At 46.0% G+C, this 26,985-nt stretch overlaps 1 protein-coding gene across 4 annotated transcripts in view; it reads left to right on the top strand.

The window, feature by feature from the left end:
- Nucleotides 1–26,985, top strand: part of LOC147895459 (haloacid dehalogenase-like hydrolase family protein) — a 156,703-nt gene that overhangs the window by 46,859 nt on the left and 82,859 nt on the right. For all 4 annotated transcript variants that reach the window (XM_087383609.1, XM_087383607.1, XM_087383611.1 and 1 more), the window contains one exon: nucleotides 26,557–26,646. In XM_087383609.1, the coding sequence (XP_087239735.1) occupies nucleotides 26,557–26,646 (90 nt within the window). The remainder of the gene's footprint in view (nucleotides 1–26,556; nucleotides 26,647–26,985) is intronic.

The raw sequence follows: 26,985 nt of genomic DNA, 5'->3' as shown, positions 1-26,985 counted from the left end.
GCATACGTGTGCCAGACTCTCGTGTCGGTGAGGGGTGATGGAGGCCTACGCTCAAGGAATCTCCGCAAAAAATCCTTAGAGTTGTTGCTGTACAAGATGTGGAGCAGCTCCTCCTCATTTCGACGAAGAAATGCCTGCTTCTTCTGACGTACGAGACGTCGGTACTTGCGTACTGTGTCTGATGTGTTCGGGAGGTGACATTTGGTTTCAAGTCGGAGCTGTCGGCGATAAGCCTTGCACTCTGCATCATACCAATTGTTGCAAGGTGCAGAACCAAGAGGTGGTGGTCTAGTGGACCGTGTGGTATGGGGAAAGATTTGGAGGGCAGCCTTGTGGAGTGTGCGACTAATCAGGGCAGCACGGTCCTCTATGAGTGGTATGTGATCGATGTAGGTTAGGAGTCTGTTCAGGCGTCCATAGTAGGCTGGTGAGAGGTGGTGATCAAAGTGTATGTCGTGGTAGGTGTCGTCCTTCCTATGTGGTGTGGCTAAGCGTGGGGTGGTGATAGTGAAGAATAGGTATGTGTGATCAGTTCCTGGAGGGAGTGGTGCTATGGTGAAGTTGGTGATACATGAAGTGAAGGTAGGGGATCCCATGATGTAATCTACTACACTAGTGCCCCTCGCGTGTGGGAAGCAAGTAAAGCCACCTGAGGAGGGCCATAGGTCAAGCCCGTTGTAGATGATGAGATCATGCATCCTGCCCAGATCAAGGAGTGCGTGTCCATATGGTGTAACAGGAACGTGTCGGTCCGATGAGGTCTTGGTCATACTTGCTCCGTCTAGGTCCATGTCTGGTAGCATGATAGAGTCGTTTTGGAAGTCCAAGGGTGGTGCCTGGCGCGTGCTCGTCCTGGCGTTGAAGTCCCCAACAAGGAGAACTTCCCCGCGGGCTGAAATGTTTGGGATATCCTGATGTAAGGGTGCATATGGCGATGTCTCACCCTCCTCTCGTGCCTCTCTGGCGAGTGGGATGTGTCTGGCGGGAAGTAGCATATTGCTATGAAAAGGTCATGGGTGTCTGTGCGTCGGATCCGGATCCACATGAATTGGGAGTGTGCGTCCTTCCTCTCAATAAAGATGGCTCCAGCGAGGGAAGACCTGTACAATACTGCGACCTCGCCTGATTCTCGAACTCCTCCTGTATCCCTCGTCTCATCCTTGAAGGCTGACTCCCATGTGTAGCCAGTGACTATCGGTAGTGGACGCTCTTGGCTCTGGTGTGTCTCCGTGTAAAAGACTATGTCTCGTCTTGTATAAGACTCCGAGAAGTTTCCTGGGTTTGACCATAAGGTACCATTACAGTTCCAAATGGTGCAATCTAGGGTCTCGGAATCCTAAGTCTCATAGGCCCCGTCCCCCTAGGGGGTACGGGTGGGAGCCCGACGGGTGCCGGTCAACAACCTACCATCTCGGGACCACGGCCCATTTTCCCTCCCTGCGAACAACATCCCCCTGCTGCAGAAGAACTCGTCGCTCCTGAATCTGTAGTGGTGTCAAATCCTTGTCCATGGACAGGGTGGGATGCTCTCGTAGAGCGGCTCGGCGTCGAAGTGTCGCTAGTTGAGCATGTGAATCTTTGAAGCGAATGACTAGGGGCTGCTCTCGGTTGGGATCTCTCCCAACATGCCATGCTCCCTCTATATCATGATGTCCCCACCCTCTGTACAACCTCAGTAGCCCACCTTCATTCCAACCCCTCTCGAGATCCAGCTCCCACCTGGATCAAGACATCTTAGGCCCCCACCAGATGCTTGGGACTCCCTATTGGTTGAGATACACAGCATCCGGGTCCGTCAGGTAGAGCTGACACATTACACCCAGGAGCAGGCCCGATACACCTAGGAGCAGGCCCGATACATACACGAGCAAGGCACCCTTATCCAGGGACTCAGGCACGACATCACACAGCTTCGAGAGGACCTCGGGACCCTCAGAGCAGCGCCTGGAGGGACCCCAGTCACAAAGATGGAGGGACTCCCTATTGGCTAAGATACACAGCATCCGGGTCCGTCAGGTAGAGCTGACACATTACACCCAGGAGCACGCCCGATACACCCAGGAGCAGGCCTAATACATACACGAGCAGGGCACCCTTATCCAGGGACTCAGGCACGACATCACACAGCTTCGAGAGGACTTCGGGACCCTCAGAGCAGTGCCTGGAGGGACCCCAGTCACAAAGATGGAGGCACAGATAGCCACGATACAGTCCGCTATAGCAGAGACGACTAGATGGGTGGACGTGGCGAAACGAGAGCCCGCAAAGGCAACCGTTTCAGCCGCCATACAGGAGCAGCAGCAGAGGGCTTCGAAGGCCCTCAACATCCCGATACGAGGGATCAGGGAGACAGCACCAGCACCACTACGACGCCCATGGAGGAGGCGATCACCTTTGTGACCACTACCATGGGGGTCCCGGCGGGATGGTATGTAGGAGTGGCGAGGCCGGATGAGGTGATGAAGGGTGGTTGATTGAGAGGTAGAGGTGATACGAGGGGAAAGTACTGCGGAGCCATGGCCGGTGGGGCCATTGGTGAGGCTACTCGAGAGGAGACCTGTGATGATGATGTAGGAGAGGGGGAGGAGAGAGGTGGCGTAGATGATGAGGCGGATGATGGTGGTGAAATAGTGGTGGTAACCATAGAGGTCGAGGATGTGGTGAGCGGCATGGACTTTGGGTGGGCCCCTTTCTTCTGGGCCGCGGTGCTGTCTACTGTCAAACCGCTCCGGTTGCTGCATTTGTTGAAGTCCTCTAGATTGAGTTGCTTTTGTGTTTTCGACTTGTCACCATTCCCCTTCCCCATCTCCACGCGTATGCAAGTTTGGACCGAAGGGTCTCTCGCCTAGTCTCCTGTCCTGATCCCCCTGTTCCCTTCATTATGGGGGAGGCAGCAGCGGGCAAAGAAGGGATTGCAGTAGGTCGGAGCTGTTGGAGAACCCCCGCTCGCAGCTCCGACCTTTTTATTTTTAATAATAATAATAATAATTATATATATATATATATAAACAAAAGTTCTAAAATCCCATAACTATCCCTGAAGAGGCAGTCGAAACGTCCTCGGATCTCATAGTACGTAGGACACCTGAAGATGAAATGCTCCTCTGTCTCAACCTCCTGTATGTCACACAGTGTGCATATGCTCCCTGGGTAGTCGCTCTACTTTGCCGCTCTCGATGCGAAGTCTGTGTGAAGAGACCCGGAACTGCCCAAGAGAGATCCTCAGCGAGTGGGGTAGGTGAATATGTGTGTATCCTGGTGGGTCAATGAAACCCTCCGTTGTGATATGTAAGAAGTGATCTCTGTAGAAGCTAAGCTTCACTGGGAGTTCACTTGGTTCCATCCAGGTCCGAAAAGTGTGTAGCTGTAGTAGATCCTCACGGATAACCTGGTTGACCTTGTGTGATAAGAGGGGAGAGAATGGAGCATCCATGCTATACTGGAAGGGAGGTAGTCTATCCATGTGGAGCCTTAGTCACTCAAACCATCTCTCTGTACGTGCATACCAGCACCTCTGATCTCCTCCTGCTGCAAGTGCCATAGAAGAGGATAGAGCTATCCATGGTAGCGTGCTATGCCCCGAGGTATAATCCCCATATTCCCTAACTCGGTACAGATATGTGATGATCTGAAATGCAGCATCTAGTTGTAAAGGGGGTGATCCAAACTCAGCCTGAATGATCTGGTGAGGAACGGATGACTTACCACGAATCATCCGTGATAACATTAACATGAGAACTTGTAGCCGCTCCACATGGACCCACTCTGTATCCGACAAGTTTGGCCCCCAACAAGGGCTGCCGTACATCCCCGCTGGGTGAGCTAAGGAGTCAAAAAGCAACCCCTTAGTGCGTGGATCCTGAAAGTGCGAGTGGAAGCACTGCCTCTCTAGCCTGGCCAATGAGGCATACCCTCTACTCAAGCGTGCCTGCATTGCGGGTCTCATAGTGAAGCTCGGTCCAGAGAAGATAACCCCAAGATAAGTGTACGATGAAACTATCTCAACAGATGACCCCGCAAATGTGAATTGCTCCTGACGCATGATGGCTCGAGATGTATTGAAGATCATGACCTTGGTTTTACCCAGGTTGACCTTCAAATCAAGATACTCACAAAAGGAATGTAGTGCGTCTAGGTGTCTCTGAAGCCACTCTGCTGAGGAAGACAAGAGAGCCACGTCATCTGCATAGAGCAAAATCTAGATCAGCGTGCCCGCAAGAGAGCAACCTACACCCCCCTGTGTCTGCATCACTGTCTCAAGCTCGTCAATGTAGAGGCCAAACAAGGTAGGCGACAAAGGACACCCTTGTTTGACCCCGATGGTACTCATGATCTTGTCTATCCACCCGGATCCTGCCCGAACTGTGCCAGAAACTCTCTCGTAAAGTGCCATGACAGCCCAAATGATCTCGTGGTCATAACCCAAGTCCTGTAGGCACCATATGAGGCGGGCTCTTGGGACCGTGTTAAATGCCTTGCAGAAATCCACAAAGCAACAATAAACCCTCTGCTTCCGTGACCTCACCTCCTCAATGATACATCTGAGCGTGAGAATGTGGTCCATGGTTCCATGATCACGCTGGAATCCGGCCTGTCCTGCTGCTCTAAGTCCTCGACACTCTGCAAGTCTGCTAACCTTGGAGTCAAGTACTGATGCATAAATCTTGGACATGACATGTCCAATCATAATGGTCCTGTAGTTCTCCGGGCTCATGGGATCCCCTGCCTTGTGGATGGGTGAGATAGTGTTAATGGTCCAAGTGTGTGGAAATCCCAAACAAACCGCTTCATTAAAAAGCTTTGCTAAGATCGGGGCTAGGAGGTTAATCCCACATGCAATGAACTCAGTGCATAGCCCCTCATGATCCTTCGCTTGGCCATTATGAAGTTTCATTACACTCATCATTGTACCAACTATTATAGGGTGCAGTTCCAGGGGGTGGTGGGCGGGTGTAGCGGGTGGTGTGGGGAAAAGTGTGAATGGCAGCCTCGTGTAGTGAGCGGGTGATAAGGGCAGCACGATCCTCTAAAAGGGGTATGAAGTCAATATAAGCGAGAAGTATGTACAGACGGCCAGAGTAAGAAGGTGAGTGATCCCGAGAAAAGCATGTATCATGGTAGGTGGAGTAAGCACTGAGTGGGGTGGAAGATGCTGTGCGAAGGGAGGTGGAGATGCGAAAGAAAAGGTAGTATGATCAGCCCCTGGAGGGAGAGGTGCTACAATGAAGTCAGTAATGCGAGATGTGAAGATAGGGGATTCCATGATGTAATCAACAACACTGGAGCCCCCCCCATGTGGAAAGCATGTGAAACCACCTGAAGTGGGCCATCTGTCAAGACCATTATAGATAATGAGATCATGTATCCTGCCTAGGTCTAATAGGGCTTGCCCATAAGATGAGAATGAACCTCACCTATCAGCCGAAACCCGTAGCATACCTGCCTCCTCAAGGTCAACATCTGCCAGTAGAGTGGAATCATCTCTAAAGTCAAGAAGTGGTACTTGACGGGATCTTGCCCTCGCGTTGAAGTCCCCTACTAGAAGGACTTCTTCGTGGCTAGAAAAGTCAACGATGGGCTGATAAAGGGCAGGAAATGGGGATGTCTCATCATCCTCGAATATCTCTGGCAAAGTGGGAGGTCTCCGGGGGGAAGTAGCAAACTGCGACAAACAGATCCCGGCTGTCCATGTGTCGTATCTGGATCCAAAGAAATCTGGATGTGTATCTCTCTGCTCTATTGAAATGATCCCCCGAAGTGTGGATCGGAAAAGGACTGCAACTCCATCTGAACCTCGAACTCCTCTTGTACCCCTCGTCTCATCTTTGTAGGCAGACTCCCATGTATATCCGCTGACTATTGGAAGAGGGCACTTTGGACTCTGATGTGTCTCTGTATAGAAGACTATGTTGTGGCCTATATAGGATTCCGAGAAGCTCCCTGGTTTTGATCATAAGGTACCATTACAGCTCCAAATGGTGCAGGACAGGGTCTCGGATATCTGAGTCTCATAGACCCCGCTTCCCTATGTGGCGGAGGGGGCAGGTGCCCTACGGTGGCCTGTAAGAAGTCGTCCCTCTCGTACCACTTCCCACTTCCCCTCCTTCCGGGCTTGATCCCGCTGCTGCAGCAAAGAGCACCTCTCCTCAACCTGTAGAGGTGTGAGGTTCTCATCCATAGAGATCGCTGGCTGATCTCGAAGGACTGACCTGCGTCATAGAGCTGAAAGTCGTGCCTGAGTGTCATGGAATCGTATGATCATGGGTTGCTCTTGGTTGGGATCTCTCCCCACCCGTCATGCCCTCTCTATCCTGTGCTTAGCCACACCCAGGGTAGCGGCCACGAACGCAATCGCATCTACCATGGGTGTAGCCTCAGTGCGTGGGATCCCACGTACTCTGATGTTGAGAGCCTTACTTGCTCTCTGCTGCTGCTCCATGAGTGTAGCCAAAACGGTTACCCTTGAGGTTCCTGTTTGGCCATGTCAACCCATCTGGAAGTCTCCTCAATAGCAGATTGCATGCTCGCAATCTGTGCCTCGACCACTGGGGTACTCCCTGGGACTGTGTGTATGGCTGTGACCTCTTGTCGGAGCTGCATGATATCCTGTCTGAGTCCCTAAATAAGACCCGCCTACTCTCGAATGGGCCTAGCCCGCTCCTGTATGATGCGGCTCTGCTTCTGGTTGAAGCGGACCTGCTCCCGTGTGAAGCGAGGCAGCTCCATTTGACGCTCACAGAAACTATGTATCTCCATGAGCAAGGTCTCACGTGCCTCTGGTGTATCAGCCCACCCATGTCCATGCTGAAACTGTGGTGACTGTGGCATGAAAGAGTGGGACTGAGTCCGAAAACTGGACGGTGATTGAGTGAGGAACGCAGATGACAGTGGAATGGATGAGGTAGTCCCAATGGGATGTGGGAGGGTGGGCTGACTGAGAGGGAGAGGGGAGAGTGAAGCGTAATGTGGCACAGTGGACACCTCCGAAGTAGGGGTCATAAGCTGTGCGAGAGTTGTAACAGGAGAAGAGGGGAAGGGAACAACAACCGGCGCCATGGGCATGAGTATGTCACTGATTGTAGATGTAGAGGGAGTTGAGACTGGAACTAGAGCTGGGCCTGAAGCGGGGACTGAAGTCGAAGTAGAGATAGAGATAGAGGGGTTGAGGTTGGAGCTGAAAACGAAACTGACACTGTAGCGGGAGTTGAGGTTGAGGTAGAGATAGAGGCTGAAGAAGCTGAGGCGGGTCCTACCTTTGTCGTGCTGTCTACCCTGAGTCCACTTCGGTTGTAACACGTGTTCACATCCTCCAATTTCAGTTGTGTCGTTTGCTTTTTTTTGTTGTTGTTGTTATTGTCGTCTTTCTTGGCTTTGTCCCCCATTTCTTTGGGGTGTGGGTGCAAATCTTAGTGTTCGACCGAGAGCGGGAGCACCGGTTCCCCCCCCCATAATGGAACACGCGTCCAGTGCGAGGTTGGAGAGGCAGGGCGGAAGCCTGAGGTGGAGAGGCAGCCAAGAGGTGGAGGAGGAGGAGAGGCTAAGATGGCGAGAATTTTTTTTTAAATAAAAAGGGTGGTGGTTTTTTTTTTTTTTTGGAGTTCCTAAAAAAAAAAAAAGAAAGAAAGAAAAAAGAAAAAAAAGAGCGAAGGTGGCAACGGGAGCAGAGAGGGGGGGGGCGGTGGATGAGTGGAAAAGGAGGGAGGGAGGTGGCTGAGTGAGGGGGTAGCGGGGAGTGAGGGGTGGCTGAGGGGAGCGGGGGGTAGGGCTGAGCGGGGAGCAGGGGTGGCTGAGTGGGGAGCAAGAGAGCGAGGAGCGGGAGAGCGAGGGAGCTGAGCGGGGAGCGGGAGAGCGAGGGAGTGGGGAGCGAGGGGTGGCTGAGCGAGGGAGCGAGCTAGCGGGGAGCGAGGGGTGGCTGAGGGGAGCGAGGGGCTGAGAGTTGCGAGGGAGAGGGCAGCGGGGCGTGAGCGGGAGAGTGTGAGCGTATGATTAGGACTAGTACTAGAAAGAGAAGTTTGTTGGCTGTGATTTTGTGAAGGCAGTGGAGCAGTTTTTCTATTGGTCAGCTTTGAGACGGGATGTTGAGGCATTTGTTAGGACATGCATCATCTCTTTGAAGGTAAAGTTTGATTGATAGAAGGCATCCAGACTGTTGCATCCGTTGCGTATTCGAGATAGACCTTGGGAGAGCATTGCCATTAATTTTATTTTGATCTTCCTAGGACGCCTACATGGAATGATGGCCTATGAACTATCATATGCAGATTCAACAAGCAGGCTCATTTCATTTCGGCAAGGAAGAAAATTATAGCGGATCATATGGCAAGATTGTTCATGCAGAACATCTTAAAGGATCATGGTATGCCTCAATCTATCATTAGTGACAGAGATCGCGCATGACTAGTTTGTTTTGGAGAGGACTTTTTGAGAATATGGGCACTACTTTGAAGTTCTCATCTTCTTTTCATCCATAGACAGATGGGTAGTGCGAAAGAGGCTAATTCCACTGTGCTTGATATCTTGAAATGCTATGTATTTAAGCATAAGACACAATGGGACTAGTTTTGCCATTGGTGGAGTTTGCTTATAACAATACTGTGCATACTTCCAAAGGAAAGCTCCGACAAGTATGTCGAGAGCATGAATGTAGCCTATCGGAAAGTCAAGTAGGCTCTCCAGAAGACTCAGGCAAAGCAAAAGAATGTAGCTGATTGTCACCGCTGTGTAGTTGAGTTTGCAGAGGATAATTGGGTTCTCTTGCATTTTGAAAAGGCAAGATTGAAAAGTAAGAGGGACAAAGACTGGTTGATCCCCAAGTTCAGTATGAGATACTATGGGCCTTTTCAAGTTTCAGAGAAGATCAATGATGTAGCTTCAGGTTGAAGCTACCAGATCATTGAAGGATTCACAATGCTTTCCATTGAGTCTTGTCAAATCTTTTCGGGGAGATGTGCCAGAGGATATGCCTTCTGAGATGCAGCTAGAGGTTGAGGGATCCTAGTTCCAAAGTAGATATTGACACTAAGGAAAGGAAAGTTACAAGAAAGTCTCCCATCGATATCTAGTGAAGTTTGCATTGGCTTGGCAATACATGTTGGAACATGCTTGTGATGGCCCTTACATGTGTTTGAGTTTATGAATGACTTTGCTACACTGAGATGGGCAAGGCTTGGGGTTGCTAGGTAAGCAAAAGGTCCCTAGGCATTAATTGTGCCTTGAGGGGCTGGCTGGGCACTTGGGCCAGCTCTTTGGTCACGGGCTGATTGGGCAGGTCACTAAAGCGTGGGATTGCAATTGTGAATGCATTCTTGGATCTCGGGCTGGCTGGTCATGTAGTGCTATGTCAGCTGACTTTGAATTTACCCAGGAGGGGTTGGCTGGTCAGATAGAGCTCCTTCAGCTAGCTACAAGCCATTTGGAGAGTGGGCTAGGCACATAGTGTGCTTCTCCGTAAATCTGAGCTGTTTTGGAAGAGCTGGCTGTGTATTTATGTTTTCTTTCTTTGCTCAGAGCACAAATTGGTCAAGTGGGAATTGTGTGACCAAGCATTGGTGGCTAGGAACAATTCTAGGTTTAGTGCAAGCCATTTGGAACAGAAATGGATGCCCATTGATATGCTTGGTGAAAGCAGTGCACATCAATAAATATGCATGATATATTGATGCCTAATGGGCTGTGGAATGCCCTAGGAGGACCTATATGCACCTGGGTGCAAAGCCAGGAGCGAAACCAAGTGCTGTAACAGAAAATCAAAATAAAACAGCACACCAGGGTCATCATGGAGACCAGAAAGAGGGCGAATTTATGCTTTCAGTGTGGTGACAAATGGACTCCCGAGCATAGGGAGGTGTGCAAGACGAGAAATAGTGGAACAGCCAAACTCAACATGATTATTGAGCTATTTGATTATGAAGAGTCCTAGATATGTGTCATGATGAGATAGATGGGGCACACGAGTCTGAAGAAGCTCCAAATGCTGGAGCCGCAAAAGGTTTTCATTTTCCCTTTGATCCAAGTGGTGTTAATCATCTTGGAAGGCATACAAGTGACACACACATGGTTCAGCCCAGCAAGGGTATTCCACATTGTATGCCTACAGTCTCCTCTATGGAGCATTCCATGCACATCATGATGCTCAATGGTTTGAGGGTCGTGAGCCCTCACATCGGAGGTCAAGGCTGGGTCCAAACCATGAATGAAACACAGCAACTTTCCCTTCTTGGAAATGTCATGCACAAAAAGGGAAAGTCTCCAGAATTCTGCAAATACCTGTGGACTGTGCTTGCCAGTTGAGACAATGCATAAACTGCTTTAGTACTAATCAGCAGGGATATGAATGTAGTGGTCATTAGCTTTTTGAACTCTGCCCAAATGGTTGGCCTTTGTGGAGAGTCCCTATGTACCGCCACCAAGTGTGAGCATGCCGGCAAATATAATGCACTCCTCGTCATGCTTGAGATAGAAGCGGAAGTAGTCTTATCAACTTTGTGAGCCTCTTCTAGCTCATTGGCCATGCGTGTATCACCCCTAAACTCATGCACCGTGAGCTTGTCTTTGACATCCTTGGCTGCATAATTACTGTTTGGATAGCCTCTAGAAATGCGGACATAATCATGCTTAAGGTTCATATACTAGTAAGGCATCTCATCACAGATGCCCTCGAGAGGGCCCGGTATGAAAGCAAGATATCTGAAAGCATCTCATCAATAGCAGTCTAGTGCCTACCACTAACAACTGCTGAAAAGTAGAACCATCCATTTGATGCATGGGCTGCGTGTGGCTGTATGTGCTCACTGGCAGAGCAAAGGGAGCATGAACCATGGGTGTTTGCCAAATGCATCTCTCTGCGAGGACTGCATGCCAAAAGGTTGAGAGGAGGATTGACCTCTCTCCCACTGCTGCGAACTGCCATGTAAACCCAAACCAACTCCAGGCATGTTGTGGCTGGTGCGTTGAAAGGTGTATGCAATGAATGCATACTAGTAGGTCGGCCCAAGATAGACGGCATTATCTAGCAAAGGTGCAAAGAGGTGTGAATTGTAGGAAGGCCTCCAGCTGGAAAAAGGTGCTCTGTGGCACAGAGAATGCATTAGCAATGCCAAAGTAATCCTCATGATGGGGTGCAGACTGCTCAAAATGAAATGGCCTAGAAGGCTGAAAACCTACAGTACAGCAAGCATCTGACATGAACCTCCGTGTTGAGCTGAGAATGCATCTTGGCTGTTCGAGTGATCCCCATGCTAGGGCATAGGCTACTTGCCCTTGTCAGATAATGCATGTGTGGTAACTTGGCCAAGTTGCTAGCCAATCTACTGAGAGGTCTGCTCACTATTGTGCTCCCCCAACTCTAGAAATGTATAGTGGAGCTTGGAGGTTAGTGGCTCAAGGAACGGTGCCTATCCAAGAGAGAGGGGTTGAGTGGTAGGAACTTATGTATCACTAGTGGGTGCACCCATTGTGGTAGGCGGATGCTCGTGCTGAGCAATCTCATTACTGTCATCTAGTGACTCCTCAACATGAGGGCCACGCTTGGGTGCCATGGTGAACTGTCACAAGAGAGAGCCCGAATGTATGGGTTTCCCTTCAAAGAATGTCCCAATCCGATGTAGAAGCTCGAGCGGAAGCTCGATGAAGAGGCTGTTAGAATTATAGACATAATTCAGCAGTGACCAATGTAATATAATAAGCTAGTTAGGGGCACTTTTCCCTCATTAAGAGGTTTTTCCCCCTAACCGCAGTTAGTTCACTAACTATGGTTAGTGACTACTAAGGTTTTGTCACTAGGACAAAACCTTATCTTTTTCCTTCAGTGTGTTGTACTCTCTATTCTATTGCAACTAAGTCTTCAGCTTCCAAGCCTCCTGCTCTCTCACTCTCTCTTGCTCTCTCTCACTCATTCTATTTGCTTCATTTGGTATCAGAGCAGGTCCAAGAGCCTCGGGCTCCCTGCTCCCTTAAACGTACCTCTTTTGCTCCACGTTACAAGCCTGCTCCAACTCGTCCGTACAGTCCGTACGACTGTACGGAATTCGACGTACCACCGCCGTACACTTCCGTACACTCCCGTAAAGGCCTCTGTACACTCTCGTAAAGGCGTCCGTACATTCCCGTAAAGGTGTCCGTACACTCCCATAAAGGTGTCCATACACACTTCGTTGCAGCGCCGTACACTTCCGAAGAGGTGTCCGTACATCGTTCGTGCACTTACCGTACAGCGTCGTACAGGGTGTCGTGCCTGACGCAGGAGCATCCGTACAACTTTACCGTATTGTCGTACACACTGTACCGTACAGTTCGTACTGTACCGTACCACTTGTACCCTTCCTAGATTTGCGTGCACTTCTGTACTTTCAGATCTGTACTTGCAGATCTACACCGGTTGCCTTCAGCCACAGGTGTTCTTGGGCAGGCTCATCTTGCAGAAAACCATAGTTTGGTGCAGTTGTTTTGGAGTAAATTTGGGGCATTTTGTATATTGCAGACATTGCAATCATTGTGCAGTTTTGGAGCTACATCTGGAACAAAATTGCAGATCTAGTCTGAAATTTGGGGCTTTTGTTTAAAAATTGCAGATTTGGGGCTTTTAGTAATTTTGCCCCTTTCTGGCTGCAATTTCTAGCCATAAATTGGGGCTTCTGTGTTGAGAGAGCATTTTTTGGAGTATTCAGTACATACTGCCTTTTTTGGAGTGTTTGAAACACTTTTGGCAGATTTTGGAGAGTTTTTTTGATGCTTGGACAGATTTCTGACAGCTCAAGTACAGAAATCTAAGTTGCATATACAGCCCGTGCTTGGCTGTGTTCTTTGGAAGTTATGCATTCCATTCCCAGTAAGGGAATTCAGATCTGTATCTGCTTTAATCTTTTTCTCAAGAATGGCCCATCAAAATCAGAATGAGTTTCCATTTGGTGGTCTTTCACAAGAAGACAAGTTGGATGGTACCAACTACTCCCTCTGGAGTTTTATGGTACGTAATATTCTGATTTCTCGGAATCTATGGGACTATGTCAATGGGGATGAGATCCGACCAGCAGATATTGCACCTGCTACCCTTCCTCAGCAAGGAGGTGGAAGAGGTCGTGCACAGGGTGCAGCTGCAGGACAAGTTGTTGGTGCAGCTACAGTCAATACTCCAAAGCAGAAGAGATGGGATTCACGGGATGCCTTAGCTTTGTCATGCATCTCTCTTTCAGTAAAAAGATCTATCATTCCGCATATCCGGTCGTGTAAGACCTCTAGGGCAGCGTGGGATATCTTGGAAAGCATGTATGCAGCACGGAATGATGCCAGGGTATCTTTCTTAAAAAGAGAGTTGAGCAATACACATATGGAGGAGGGTGACTCCATGTCAGTCCACCTCACAAAGCTACAGGATCTCAGAGAGCAATTGTTAAACATAGATGAAATTATTCCTGATTTAGAGATGATTACAACCACTCTGAATTCTCTTCCTGAGTCTTATCTCAGCTTTCACACTTCGCTGAACTTATCAATGAGGGGGGGTGCAAATCCCCTCACTTTTCATGAGTTGATAGGACTTCTGCTTCAGGAAGAGCAGACCAGGAAAAATTTGGCTTCACGTGCAGGTGAACAAGCCATGCTCTCAAAATTTAAATAAAAAACAAAGGGACAGGCAAAGACAGCAGCAAATCAGCCTTCCAGTGGGTCAGGACAGCCTTCACAAAAGGCTAAAAGTGATGCAAGTAAACCCAAAAAGAAGGGTTTTTGTCACTACTGCAAAAAGCCAGGTCATCACATAGCAGATTGCAAGAAAAGGATTGCAAAAGAAAAGAAAAACAGCTCAGGTATGGCTGTTTCAGATTCAGCCCCTCATGCATCTGACAGTGGGGATGCTGCAGCCAACTTTGTTGGACAGGATTATGCCTTTTTATCTTGCATTTCAGATTCTAGGTTGGCTGTTCCAGATGCTTGGGATAGTACAGCCTCTTGCAGTGATGATACATATGCATTTTTGACTCTTCTACAGATGCATCTGCTTTCAGTGTTAATGAAACACTGAACACATGGTATTTTGACAGCGGTGCATCCAAGCATATCACTTCTAGGAAGTGTCTTTTTACTTCCTTGCATCCACCTCCTGTTGGTAAGAAAGTCACTTGTGCCAACAACTCCTCATATTCAGTACGTGGCACAGGAGAGGTTGAGCTCACTGCAATTGATGGCTCAATTTTCAGACTTTCAGATGTCTTATATGTGCCTGGCATAACCAAAAATCTTCTTTCAGTGTCACTCTTAACAGAGGGGGATTTCAGGTCATCTTTGAGGATGACAAATGTGCTGTCCGAGACAGGGAAGCTAACTATGCCTTAAGGTTATCTGGTACTCTGCTGCGTGGGCTTTTTCAACTTGATATTTTTGAGAAAAGAGCAGCCCATGCTCTGGCAGTTTCTACCCCTACATCTGCCATGCAAAATGCAGAATTATGGCATGCCAGATATGGCCACATGCATTACAACAGCTTAATGACACTTCAGAAATTTTCAATGGTTGATGCATTGCCACCTCTTGAGATACCTCCTCCACATGCCTGTGAAGGGTGCATTTTAGGTAAAATGCATAGATTCCCCTTCAAGAAGGATGGTTCAGTTAAAGCTGTTCGCAAATTGCAGCTTATACATAGTGATGTCTGTGGTCCCATGAGGACTCCGTCATTGGGTGGTCATCTCTACTTTGTCACATTTATTGATGACTACTCCAATTTTACTTGGGTTTGGCTGAAAAAGAAATCTGAAGTGTTCACGGTGTTTAAACACTTTTCAGCCATGGTTGAAAATGAAACCGGACTCAGGATACAGACATTACGCACGGATAGAGGTGGGGAATACCTATCTGCAGAATTTGATGCTTTTCTCAAGCAAAAGGGTATTGTGCATCAGCTCATAGTCAGGCTGACCCCTCAGCAAAATGGCAAAGATGAGAGGAAAAATAGAACCCTCATGGAGATGGACAGATGTATGCTGAAAAGCAAACACATGCCTCATAAATTTTGGCTAGAGGGTTTGATGTGTGCCAATTACATTTTGAACAGGGCTCCCACTAAGGCTTTAAAAACAAAAACTCCTTTTGAGGTTTGGAATGACAGGAAACCTTCAGTGGATCACTTCCGAGTCTTTGGATGCCTTGCCTATGCACATGTGCCAGTTGAATTTAGGCACAAATTGTCAGATAAAGCCATCAAATGCATATTTGTTGGATACAGTGCAGAAAGCAAGGGGTACCGTCTCTACAATCCTGCTTCACGCAAAATCATTGTAAGTAGAGATGTGATATTTTATGCAAATTCAGCTCACACTCAGGCTGAATTTCAAATTCCTTCGTCTTCAGAGGATGTCTTTGAAGGGTTGCTACCCATTGCTTTGGGTTCCCCTGCTGATTTTTCTGATCCAAATCAGAATTTACAGCAACCTCCAAATGCTTCAGTTCCGCCACAGGATGTCTTGCCCCCTCCACAGGCAGTGGAACAGGTGGTGCAGCAAGAAATTGCAGACATACATGCAGCAAAAACAGTCCCAAACTGGCTGTTACAGACTCTCAAGGAGAGTAAACTTGATGCTCCGTTACCTGGCAGGACTCGCAGTGCAGCAAGGCACATGGAAGGTGCTAATTCAGTGGAATCAGCATATGCAGGTACTCTCCTTGATGAGGAGGAGCCTGCCACATTTGAAGAAGCAAAAGGTAATGTGCATTGGATGAATGCCATGCACGATGAGTTGCAGTCCATTGCAAAAAATCAGACTTGGGATGTTGTGGACTTGCCACAGGGTAAACATGCCATTGGCACACGATGGGTATTTAAAGTCAAACGGAAGCCAGATGGCTCCATTGACATATATAAGGCCAGGCTGGTTGCTAAGGGCTATGCTCAGAAAAAGGGCATAGATTATGAGGAGACATTCGCTCCTACATCCCGGATGACCACCATCCGATCAGTAATTGCAATGGCTGCACATTTTGAGTGGAATGTTCATCAGTTGGACATAAAAACAACCTTTTTGAATGGAGACTTACTGGAAGAGGTGTATGTCAGACCACCTCCGGGCTTTGAAATTACAGCAAATGCACTTCAAGTATGCAAGCTCAATAAAGCTTTATATGGGCTGAAACAGGCCCCTCGTGCATGGTATGCCAAGATACATGCCTTTGTGACCAGCAAGGGGCTGCACAATAGTCCTATTGAGAGCACCCTCTACATCAAGATGGATGGGGGGGAAATCTTAGTCATCCTTCTTTATGTCGATGACTTACTGCTCACAGGGTCCAATGAAGAAAAAATTGCAGATTTCAAAGCTGATTTGCAGACCAACTTTGACATGTCAGATTTGGGGCTGCTTCACTTTTATTTGGGGATCCAGTTCTCTCATGAGAGACGTGGCACTGTTATGTCTCAGTCCAAGTATGTTCAGAAACTCTTGGACAGATTTAACATGCAAGAGTGTAAGCCCATATCCACTCCTATGGAACCGGGGCTGAAACTCACAATGCATGATGCAGGAGAATCAGTTGATGCCACACTTTACAGTCAGGCTGTTGGATGCCTCATATATCTCTGCAACACTAGACCTGATATTCAGTTTGCAGTATGTCAGGTGAGCAGGTACATGCACAGCCCAAAAACTATGCATTGGCAGGCAGTTAAGCGTATCTTCCGTTATTTGCAGGGCACAAAGTCTTTTGGCTTACTATTTCCCAGGGGGGGTGACTTGCAGATGCATGCCTACAGTGATTCAGATTGGGCGGGTGATTATGACACTAGGCAGTCCACTAGTGGCAATTGTTTCTTTTTGGGTAAATCTTGTATTTCATGGCTGAGTAAGAAACAATCTACAGTGGCTACCTCATCATGTGAAGCTGAGTACAGGGCAGCTTTCACAGCAACAGTTGAATGTGTTTGGTTGCGACGTCTATTCGCTGATCTTCATTTGTCTTTGGAGGGTCCCTCTCCAATTCTCACTGATAGTCAGAGTGCCATTGCAGTGGCAAAGAATCCAGTGTTTCATGCTCGCACGAAACACATTGAGGTTCACTATCACTACGTCAGAGAGAAGTTGCATGCAGGAGAGATTAGTATGATCTTTGTGTCGACACATGACAACGCTGCAGATATTTTCACCAAAGCACTACCACGTGAAAAGTTTGAGGCATTTCGCAGTGCCCTGAACTTATATCCGTTTGGTGATTGATTAGCCTTGTACATGACATTGGCACTGCAGGGGGGTGTTAGAATTATAGACATTATTCAGCAGTGACCAATGTAATATAATAAGCTAGTTAGGGGCACTTTTCCCTCATTAAGAGGTTTTTCCCCCTAACCGCAGTTAGTTCACTAACTATGGTTAGTGACTACTAAGGTTTTGTCACTAGGACAAAACCTTATCTTTTTCCTTCAGTGTGTTGTACTCTCTATTCTATTGCAACTAAGTCTTCAGCTTGCAAGCCTCCTGCTCTCTCACTATCTCTTGCTCTCTCTCACTGATTCTATTTGCTTCAGAGGCTTCGAAAAGGAGCCCAAATGAGCCTAAACGGGGCTATAAGAAAGGCCCTCAAAAGAGGCTGTTGAAAGCTGCCTTTTTTCTAAAAAAAGAGGGGGGGGGTGGAGGGTCTAAGTCACCTAGACACTTAAGGACTCCCAACCTAGGATAGCTAAAACAGTTAGGACTACTATATCCTTGGTTAATATAACTCAACTAAAGTTGGATTTAACCTAACCTTGGCTAAGTTAACCCAACTAACCTAACCGACAATTAAACTAATCCTAAACCAACTACCTAGCCTAGCCCTAACTAACCCATACAACCAACCCATGCTAAACTAACCAAATAGTTAATTGAAGCCTAAACTAATGTTTTGCAAGGAATGGCAACGGGTGGTGGCGGGACTGGTGATGGGCGACAGAGTTTCAAGGTGGCCATTTGAGCATGGCTGGGCGAGGTAACCATAGCAGGATATTGTGGCGGGGGTGACTAGGTTCTCTGCTATGGACAGGTTGACCAGATGCGGACTAAGCGGGCGGGTGATGAGCAGATCTGGTAGCAAGTTCATCACATTGGGCGTGGATTCAGGCGAAGAGGAGCAATTGGTTCATGTGGTGACTCTTTGCGATGTCATGACAAGAGAAATGATTATTTAGTTAATTAATAGTCATTAGAACCTTATTACTGTTAGGTGCCAATTTGATGGTGCGGTTATATGTTTGTATTTATGATCGATCAAGTAGTGTAAATAGTACCGTCAAAACTATGTAACATTGGCCAATGATTAGTAATAAAGATGTGCACACACGTGTCTAGGTCCTAGGGGCAATAGGAAAGGGAAAGGGTGCATTAGAGTGCATTGAATGGTAGGTGCATGGGTCATAGGTTATATTAACATTTTTTAAATGTTTCAAAAATTATTAGCTATATATATATATATATATATATAAAGGTTACCGTCCTCTCCTTTGAATCCTATAGCCAATTTAATATAATTTTTAGTTAGTTACCTCTAATTTTTAATTAGATTATATCTTATTCTATTAACATTTTTTATTAGATTGTCTCTTGTTAGTAGGTGTAAATGGGAAGATGGAACTTAAGTGATCTCAAGGGACATTAATGAAAGGGTATCACCCTTTCATTGTGAATCTCACGTAGCATTCTCTCTACCACATTGCATTCATCCGCCATCTCTCTCCCACCTTGCATGTAGGCGAAATAGAAACAAGTACTCTCACGAGGGCGCTCTTCCCCATTGGAGGGCCAATTGGCATTCAAATTCTGCATGCATTGCACATAATTGCATTCTCGAAAAGTCTAGTTTTTCACATTTGGTATCAGAGCGGTGACGGGGACGAGAAGAGGGCGAGGAGTGTGACGGGCAGAATCATGGCGGAAGCACTAGTGCGGGCAGAATCGTGGTAGAAGCACGGCGTGCGACAGTTGTGGTCGACGGAAGAAGGCACGGAAGTCGCAGGAGAGGGTGTGGACGAGGAACGCGAGACAACGAAATCTTACGACGAAACCCCGATGGCACGCAGCAGCAAACTTTCCGGGCTGCGGACATCCCCTTGCAGGCCAACCCTGAATTCTTGATGCAAACATCTCCTTCCCTTCCTGACGAACCCTGAACTCGTGAGGTTCTCAAACAAGGGATTTTTTTGGAAATTTTTGGTCTTGAATGGTGAATGGGGTGTCCTAATGGGGTGACTCCCCCCTCCCGCCGTGTGAATGTACCCTTAAAGTCCTTAAACCGTGAGCAAAAGGGACCCCCCCTGTTCTCCCCAACGGAAAGTTGGATCGGAACAAGATTTTAAGGGGGTGATCCACCCATCAAGTCTATAGCAGAAATACAAGAAGAAAAGCTTAAAAGAGAAGGAAGAGGAGGTCATTTTAAGTGTCTTCTCAACACAAACGAAGCGGGAGTCGGTACCACCAACTCTACAACACTTGACTTTTGCTGGAAAATAAACCTCTTTTCTGAAATTACAGCAAGTCATTTTCTCTCTTGTATTACTAAAAGGAAAGAATGGAAGGGGAAGGGAGATATAACAATGAACTTATTCCTTTTCCTCCATTACCTCAAGGAGAGAGAGAAAGAACACCTTCACCCCCTCCTGAAGAGGATGGATTAGGTGAGAGTCGCACACATCTTGAGTGTGATAATCCACAAATAGATTTATAGTAGTCTCTCCTTCAAGAACCTCTTGATAGGGAGTTCTCCTTTCGTAATGGATTATAATCCAAGTGCAAGAGGAAGAGAGGAGACTCCTATTGATAAGCTGATTTTCTAGCTTAGCAATATGATTGAGCAGTCCATTATGACAAGATTAGGGACGAAGAGGACTTTAAACTTTGGGGATGAAGAGTTGAGTACCCCTTCTAAGAGATCCAAATTCCAACCCCGAGAGAGAATTGAGTTCCCCAAATATGATGGGGCAAGGGAGGTTGACAAAATCCTCAATTGGATTATTTTGAGCTATACTTTGCCCATCAAGACAAGACCGAGCAAGAGAAGCTTGCTCTTGCCACATTGCATTTGCAGAAGGATGCTCTAATGTGGTGGTCTTTGTCACAAACATGAAAAGAGCCTATTCATGAATAAGCTAAGTTCGTGGAGTAGCTGAAAGCCACTTTCATGCCATCGAGGCATGAAGAGAACCTAACCTTTTGTTGGGAGAGGTTTAGGCAGTTCGATAATGAGAGTAATGCAGATTTTACAGCCAGATTTTGGAAACTCTCTCTAGAGTAACCCGAAAAGAGTGAGAAAGATAGGAGAAAGAAGTATTTAGTAGCCTTAAGCCCAAAAGTACGATACGAGGTTCAAATGTTTAACCCGACCACGCTTACGGACCTCACTAAGCTGGCTGAAATAGCCGAGAGAAAATTGAATCCTCGTAAATTCTTCAATAAGGAGGGTGGGTCATCATCTAAGACCAACAATATACCCACTTTTAGGAAACCAAACCGGTTTAAGAATAATAAAGGGAAGGGTAAAGCTCTTGTAAGGAATGTGAACAGGCAATCACGTCCTGGATGGGTGCCATTTCCTTCTATGACAGACGAAGAGAAGAGGAAGTTGATTAAGGAAGGAAAATGTTTAGGGTGTAAGAAACATAAGCCAGGGCACATATGGCATAAGTGTTCCGTTCTCTTGGCTAAGATTGCCAAGACGAATTCTATAAAAGGGAAAGCCAAGGCATCCAAGTAGGAGGGTGAGGCTTCTACCTTGTCATCCTCAAAATCTACCGTGACTATTGAGCCAATAGTGAATGCTGTCCATTCAGGCAATACCTTTGGGCCTCATGATCTTTTTAAGGTGTATGGATTCGTGAATGGACAGAGAATAGTGGTTCTCCTAGACGATGGATGTAATTATGACTTAGTGAGTGATAGATTGGTAAAATTACTCCATCTTAAACCAGAACCTATAAAAAACATGTCGCTCTTAGGAGCTTTTAGGGGACACAATGAAGAAGACACATCCATAGTACGGAATATTCCTTTTCGTATACAAAAATATAGAGATCGAAGGGATTTTCTAGTAGCTCCTTTACAAGACGTTGACATGATTCTAGGTAAACCATGGCGGTATGATTTTAACGCTGCTATTCATTCTCATACTCATCATTGTTGCTTTGTACATAAGGACGAAAACATAAGGATCGTAGGGGATCAAGACGTGTATACAATTCCATTGATTACTCCTACCCAAGCGAAAAGATTGGTAAAAAGAGGGGTAGATTGTAATCTTGTGTATATACGGGATTCACGAGATCTTCATATCTTAAAAGAAGATCAGAAGAGAACCTTAGAGCTTATGAGGATCGATTTTCAAGAGATGACTCATTTGAATTGCCTATGGAGAGAGAAGATGATCATGCCATAGACTTAGAGCCAGGAGCTTCCCCTCCATGTAGAGCCCCATACAAGATAGACAGGATAGAAATGGAGGAGGTAGAAAAACAAATTGAAGATCTATTGCAAAAAGGCATGATTCGACCAAGCAGTTCTCCATTTGGAGCACTTGTATTATTGGTCAAGAAGAAGGATGGATCATATCATATGTGTATAGATTACCGTGCTTTGAATAAACTTACGATTAAGAACCAGTATCCGATTCCAAGAGTGGATGATTTATTGGATATGCTTAAAGATGCTAAAGTTTTTAGCAAATTGGATTTGAAATCTGGTTATCATCAACTTCGTATGAAAGCTGGGGATGAATATAAGAGTGCTTTTCGCACTCTCACTGGACATTATGAGTTTTTGGTCATGCCTTTTGGTCTAACTAATGCTCCAGCTACTTTTAGTAAGCTGATGAGAAGGGTTTTGCGACCCTACTTGGGAAAATTTGTCAGTCTTCTTTGACGACATTTTAGTTTTCAGCCAGAATGAGGAAGAGCATAAGGATCACCTTGCTAAGGTGATGGAGCTCCTAAGGAAGGATCGATTGTTCCTAAATACCAAGAAGAGTGACTTCTTCAAGACAGAAATAGAGTATTTGGGATACATTGTGTCTGCTGAGGGAATTCGGGTTGACCCTAAAAAGGTCAAGGCCATAATTGAATGGCCAATACCCAAAAATATACATGAGCTGAGATTCTTCCTAGGGATGTGTAGTTATTATCGCAGATTCATTAAGAATTTTGCACGTCTTGCTTCTCCACTAACAGATTTGTTGAAGAAGCATTCCTTGTATGAGTGGGGAGAGATTCACCAAGTAGCTTTTGAGGGGCTTAAGAGAACATTGGTTAGTGCACGAGTGTTAACACTTCCGGACATGGACAAAGAGTTCTTTGTTGTATGTACGGATGTGAGTGGTACCTCGATTGGGGCAGTGTTAATGCAAGGAGGGCATCCCATTGCTTATGAGAGTAGAAAACTTCAAGGGGCTGAATTGAAATATATCACGTATGAGAAGAAGTTACTGGCAGTCATTCATGCTTTAAAGTTATGGAAGCATTATTTATATGGTATGCTTTCAAGATTAAGATTGACCTGTAAGAAAACAATACAACGTCTGTGCTCAACAGATAACAGGATCTCGTACGCAAGAGAGAAAAGAAGATAGTATGGAGAATCAAAAATTTTGATTACTGTAAAACTGATACAATAGATGGCGCTGCCTCTCAGCCGTGTGCTCCTATGAAAGAAGCTTCGATGGCAAGCTGGAAACAGTAGAGGATGGAGGTTGGATGCTAAGGAATCAGGGTTGCTGTAGCCAGTGATGAAATGGGCTTCGGGCTTGCTCTTATATAGCCACCACAAGTAGTCGCTTAGACCCAATTGGGTGACCGACCCAGTCCGTCCAAAATGGTCGACTGGGGGTCGTCGGTCGCGAAATAGGCCACTGACCACACGATAGAACCGGTGCGCAAAATGGAGCAACTAGCCTACAGTAACCGTTCGGCCCAGAGCCATCCGGGATCATCTGGGGCTCCAAACGGGCCCTGCAACCCGAGAGTGGGCTGCCCTGAGAAATGCTTCGTCTACCCTCAGTGCGGTCAGTCATGGGATGCCTTCCCGCACTTCCATGTAGCCTAGTCGGCGGTGTGCCAACTCTATTTGAAGCCGTCGGGCCATCAGGCCACACATGAGTCCATCTGGTGTCCAAACCAGGACCTATCGGATAACCGAGCTACTCAAATGCCTTCTCCTCATATGGAGGGCTTACAAGTAGAGTTAGCTGGTTCCCGCGTAGTTACACGAGAGTGGAGCATTGATATCTAACATGACCATCAAAGTATCAAGCACTTGTTTTCTCAACCCATTGTTTCTTCAAGGCAAATCAAATTGGCTGAATATATTCAATCCTTTGGGCAACCAAATATTGAATATCAGCCAGGAAAGGAGAATTTAGTAGCTGATGCTTTGAGTAGACGGCCCCAAGTTAATCACATTTCTATGATTAAGGAGAAATCATTAGGAGCAATGGTTGAAGCTTACCCTTTAGATGAGGACTTTGCTGACATTTATGGGAAGATTCAACGTAATGAGGTCGGAGGTTTAGAGGCTTATTCCATCGTGGATGGATACTTATTTTTGGGACGTGCCATATGTGTACCCAAAACATTTCGGTATCTAGTCATGAGTGAGCTACATGCGAGTCCATATTTTGGACATAGAGGCATTAGAGGGAACATTGACAATATTGAGAGATACTTCCATTGGCATAAACTTCGCAAAGAAGTTTCGACCTTTGTTCAACAATGTGACGTATGTCAGCGCATTAAATATGACACAAGTAAGACTGCTGGTCTTTTGCAGCCTTTGCCTATTCCCTCGGAAAGGTGGGAACACATTACAATGGATTTTGTGTCAGGTTTCCCCAAGGTTGGTCAGTTTGAGCAGATTTTCATTGTTATAGATAGGCTGAGTAAACAAGCTCATTTTATTCCCTGTAAAAAGGAGTCTGCTGCTCTTGAAACAACAAGGTTATTCATTAGGGAAATCTTTAGGTTACATGGGTTACCAAAATCTATTGTATCCGATAATGATGGCCGTTTCATTAGCAACTTTTGGACAGCCCTATTGGAGAATTTCGGAACCAAACTGAAATTTACTACAGCCTTCCATCCTCAAGGAGATGGACAAAGTGAGAATGCCAATCAAACGATAATTACTTTACTTCGAGCTTATGTCCATGACCAACCTAGAAGGTGGCCAGAGTTCTTACCCATGTTAGAGTTTGCTTATAATAACACTCTACATACTTCCAACAAGAAAGCCCCATTAGAAATCATCTATGGGCAATGTTTACCCACTCCAATAACACACTTGGGGGAGTGAATTTTTGCTGCTGACCAGTTTGTTGAGGATATGTCACAGGTGATTGAGCAGGTAAAAGAACATATTAAGAAGGCCCAGGTTCAACAATCCAAGGCAGCCAATAAAAAAAGAAAAGAAGTTTATTACAAGGAGGATGATTGGGTTTTACTGAAGATTGATAAAAGAATGAGAGGAAGTACAAAACATGTCAAGTTAGCACCGAAGTTTTATGGTCCATTTCAGATTTTAGCAGCTTTATATCCAAAAAAAGGATCCAGAGCGTATGAGCTGAAATTACCAGCCCACCGGTGTATGAAGAATATCTTTCATGTGAGCAATTTGAAGAGATACCATGGCGATACTTCTGCGTTTTTGGATACTTAGCATCAAGAAGAACTTGAACTTGAAGATGGGACGAAGTTCTTGCTCCGGAACAGATCGTGTACCATAAAGAGAAGAGTACTCGTGGAAAGAAGAGATATATGTATTTACTGAAGTTTAAAAACCAGCCAGCTAGTGATGCACAATGGATGGAAGAAGAGTTCTTTATAGATTTTACAGTGCGTAGGTTATAAAGAGGCGATGCAATTGCAGAAGTAACAAGAGAAAGTGCACGTAAGAGGAAGAGACCAGCAATAATCAAGAAGAAAGAAGAGATATATGTATTTACTGAAGTTTAAAAACCAGCCAGCTAGTGATGCATAATGGATGGAAGAAGAGTTCTTTATAGATTTTACAGTGCGTAGGTTATAAAGAGGCGATGCAATTGCAGAAGTAACAAGAGAAAGTGCACGTAAGAGGAAGAGACCAGCAATAATCAAGAAGAGGATTTCTGCTCATTCAAGCAGGAGGGAGTGTCATGACAAGAGAAATGATTATTTAGTTAATTAATAGTCATTAGAACCTTATTACTGTTAGGCGCCAATTTGATGGTGTGGTTATATGTTTGTATTTATGATCGATCAAGTGGTGTAAATAGTACTGCCAAAACTATGTAACATTGGCCAATGATTAGTAATAAAGATATGCACACACGTGTCTAGGTCCTAGGGGCAATAGGAAAGGGAAAGGGTGCATTAGAGTGCATTGAATGGTAGGCGCATGGGTCATAGGATAAGGGTAGGTGTAAATGGAAAGATGGAATTTGAGTGATCTCAAGGGACATTAATGAAAGGGTGTCACCCTTTCATTGTGAATCTCACGTAGCATTCTCTCTACCACATTGCATTCATCCGCTATCTCTCTCCCACCTTGCATGTAGGTTGAATACTCTCACGAGGGCGCTCTTCCCCATTGGAGGGCCAATTGGCATTCAAATTCTGCATGCATTGCACGCAATTGAATTCTCGAAAAGTCTGGTTTTTCGTATGCGATAGGTACTGCACTTGATCCCAAGGTTTGGTGCAGAGTTGTCTTCCCAAGGCTGAACCTCAAAGCTCTACCACGTTGGGTTCGTGTGGTTCAGTTGGTTTGGCTGGTTCGTGGAGAATCAATTTGTTTGGTCGTTAGGCATTGGTGTGTAGTTGTAGCTCGTCATGTAGCAGCTGCGTTTGGTTGGTCGGAGACACGTTTTGACCAAGGGGTTGAAGCACGTCGACGTAGAGCAGTGTGCGTTGGTCATCATAGGAGTTTGGGTGGAAGGGGAAAGCACAAGTGCTAGAGAGTGGAGCTCTGATACCAATGTAGAAAAGGGTTAGGGGACAGATTAGAGAAAGGGGGATAGAAGAGTGAAAGGGGAAGAGAATGAGGGGGAGAAGGAGGGAGATGGGGAGAGGGCTGCAAGTAGAAGAAAGAAAGAAAGAAAGTTTATTAAAGTCTTCGAAAGACCTATGGGTCAATGAGACTGTGAAAAATTGTGATACAAACAAACTGTGTGGGTGGAGCTACTAAACAAGCATTCACTCCAATGCAGAAGCAAATGATAAGTGCTGAGTGCTACAGAGTCACGTCAGAATGATAAGTGTTGAGTGCTACATAGTCATGTTAGAATGATGATTGCCTACACAAAACTAACATCCTCATCATCAGTGCGTTGAGTGGGATGAGGTAGTGAGGGCATAAAGTCAGAGATAGAGTGTTGGCGGCTGCCCGCGGACGCAGTCGTATGTCATCTCCAGGTTGTAGCTCTGCGTTTGATAGATGTCTATCATGTGTTTTTTAGTTTTTATGCAAAGAAATCGTGTGCAATTTCTTGAATGAGATCTAAAATTTCAGGTACTATACTTTTTCATGTTATATGTGAATTAATATATTTTTCATGTGATATGTTAATACATTCTTTGTTTCTGTACAGATAGATGCATACCCAAGAAGTACAGCAGTGTTGGTGAGGAACCATGGCATCTATATCTGGGGAGATTCATGGATAAGTGCAAAGACTCAGGTGAACTAAATGAAATTTCTATGGGAGTGAAATTCAAGTCTCTATTCTGTATGACCATGGTATTCAGCCTCTCTTTCTGTGGTAAAGGTGATTAATGGGAAATATAGTGACTTACTCTTTGTGTCCTCACCTTGAGCTCTTCCTTTTCTTTTGTTTGGTTGTGCTCTCTGCCTGGTATTCCATCGAGAGCTTATCATACTTCTCTTTGTTTTCAGTTCTATTTTCTTCCCATCAGAAGGGCCCAAAAGTACTTGACTATTGACTAGAAACCAGCCTCTCTTTCTGTGGTAAAGGTGATTAATGGGAAATATAGTGACTTACTCTGTGTGTCCTCACCTT

Source organism: Dipteris shenzhenensis, chromosome 13 (assembly GCF_047967505.1).
Source record: "Dipteris shenzhenensis isolate YYH24624 ecotype China chromosome 13, Dip_SZ_1.0, whole genome shotgun sequence".
Taxonomy (NCBI): domain Eukaryota; kingdom Viridiplantae; phylum Streptophyta; class Polypodiopsida; order Gleicheniales; family Dipteridaceae; genus Dipteris; species Dipteris shenzhenensis.
The sequence above is the reverse complement of the archived record's forward strand: the minus strand, read 5'-3'. Positions and strand labels throughout refer to the sequence as shown.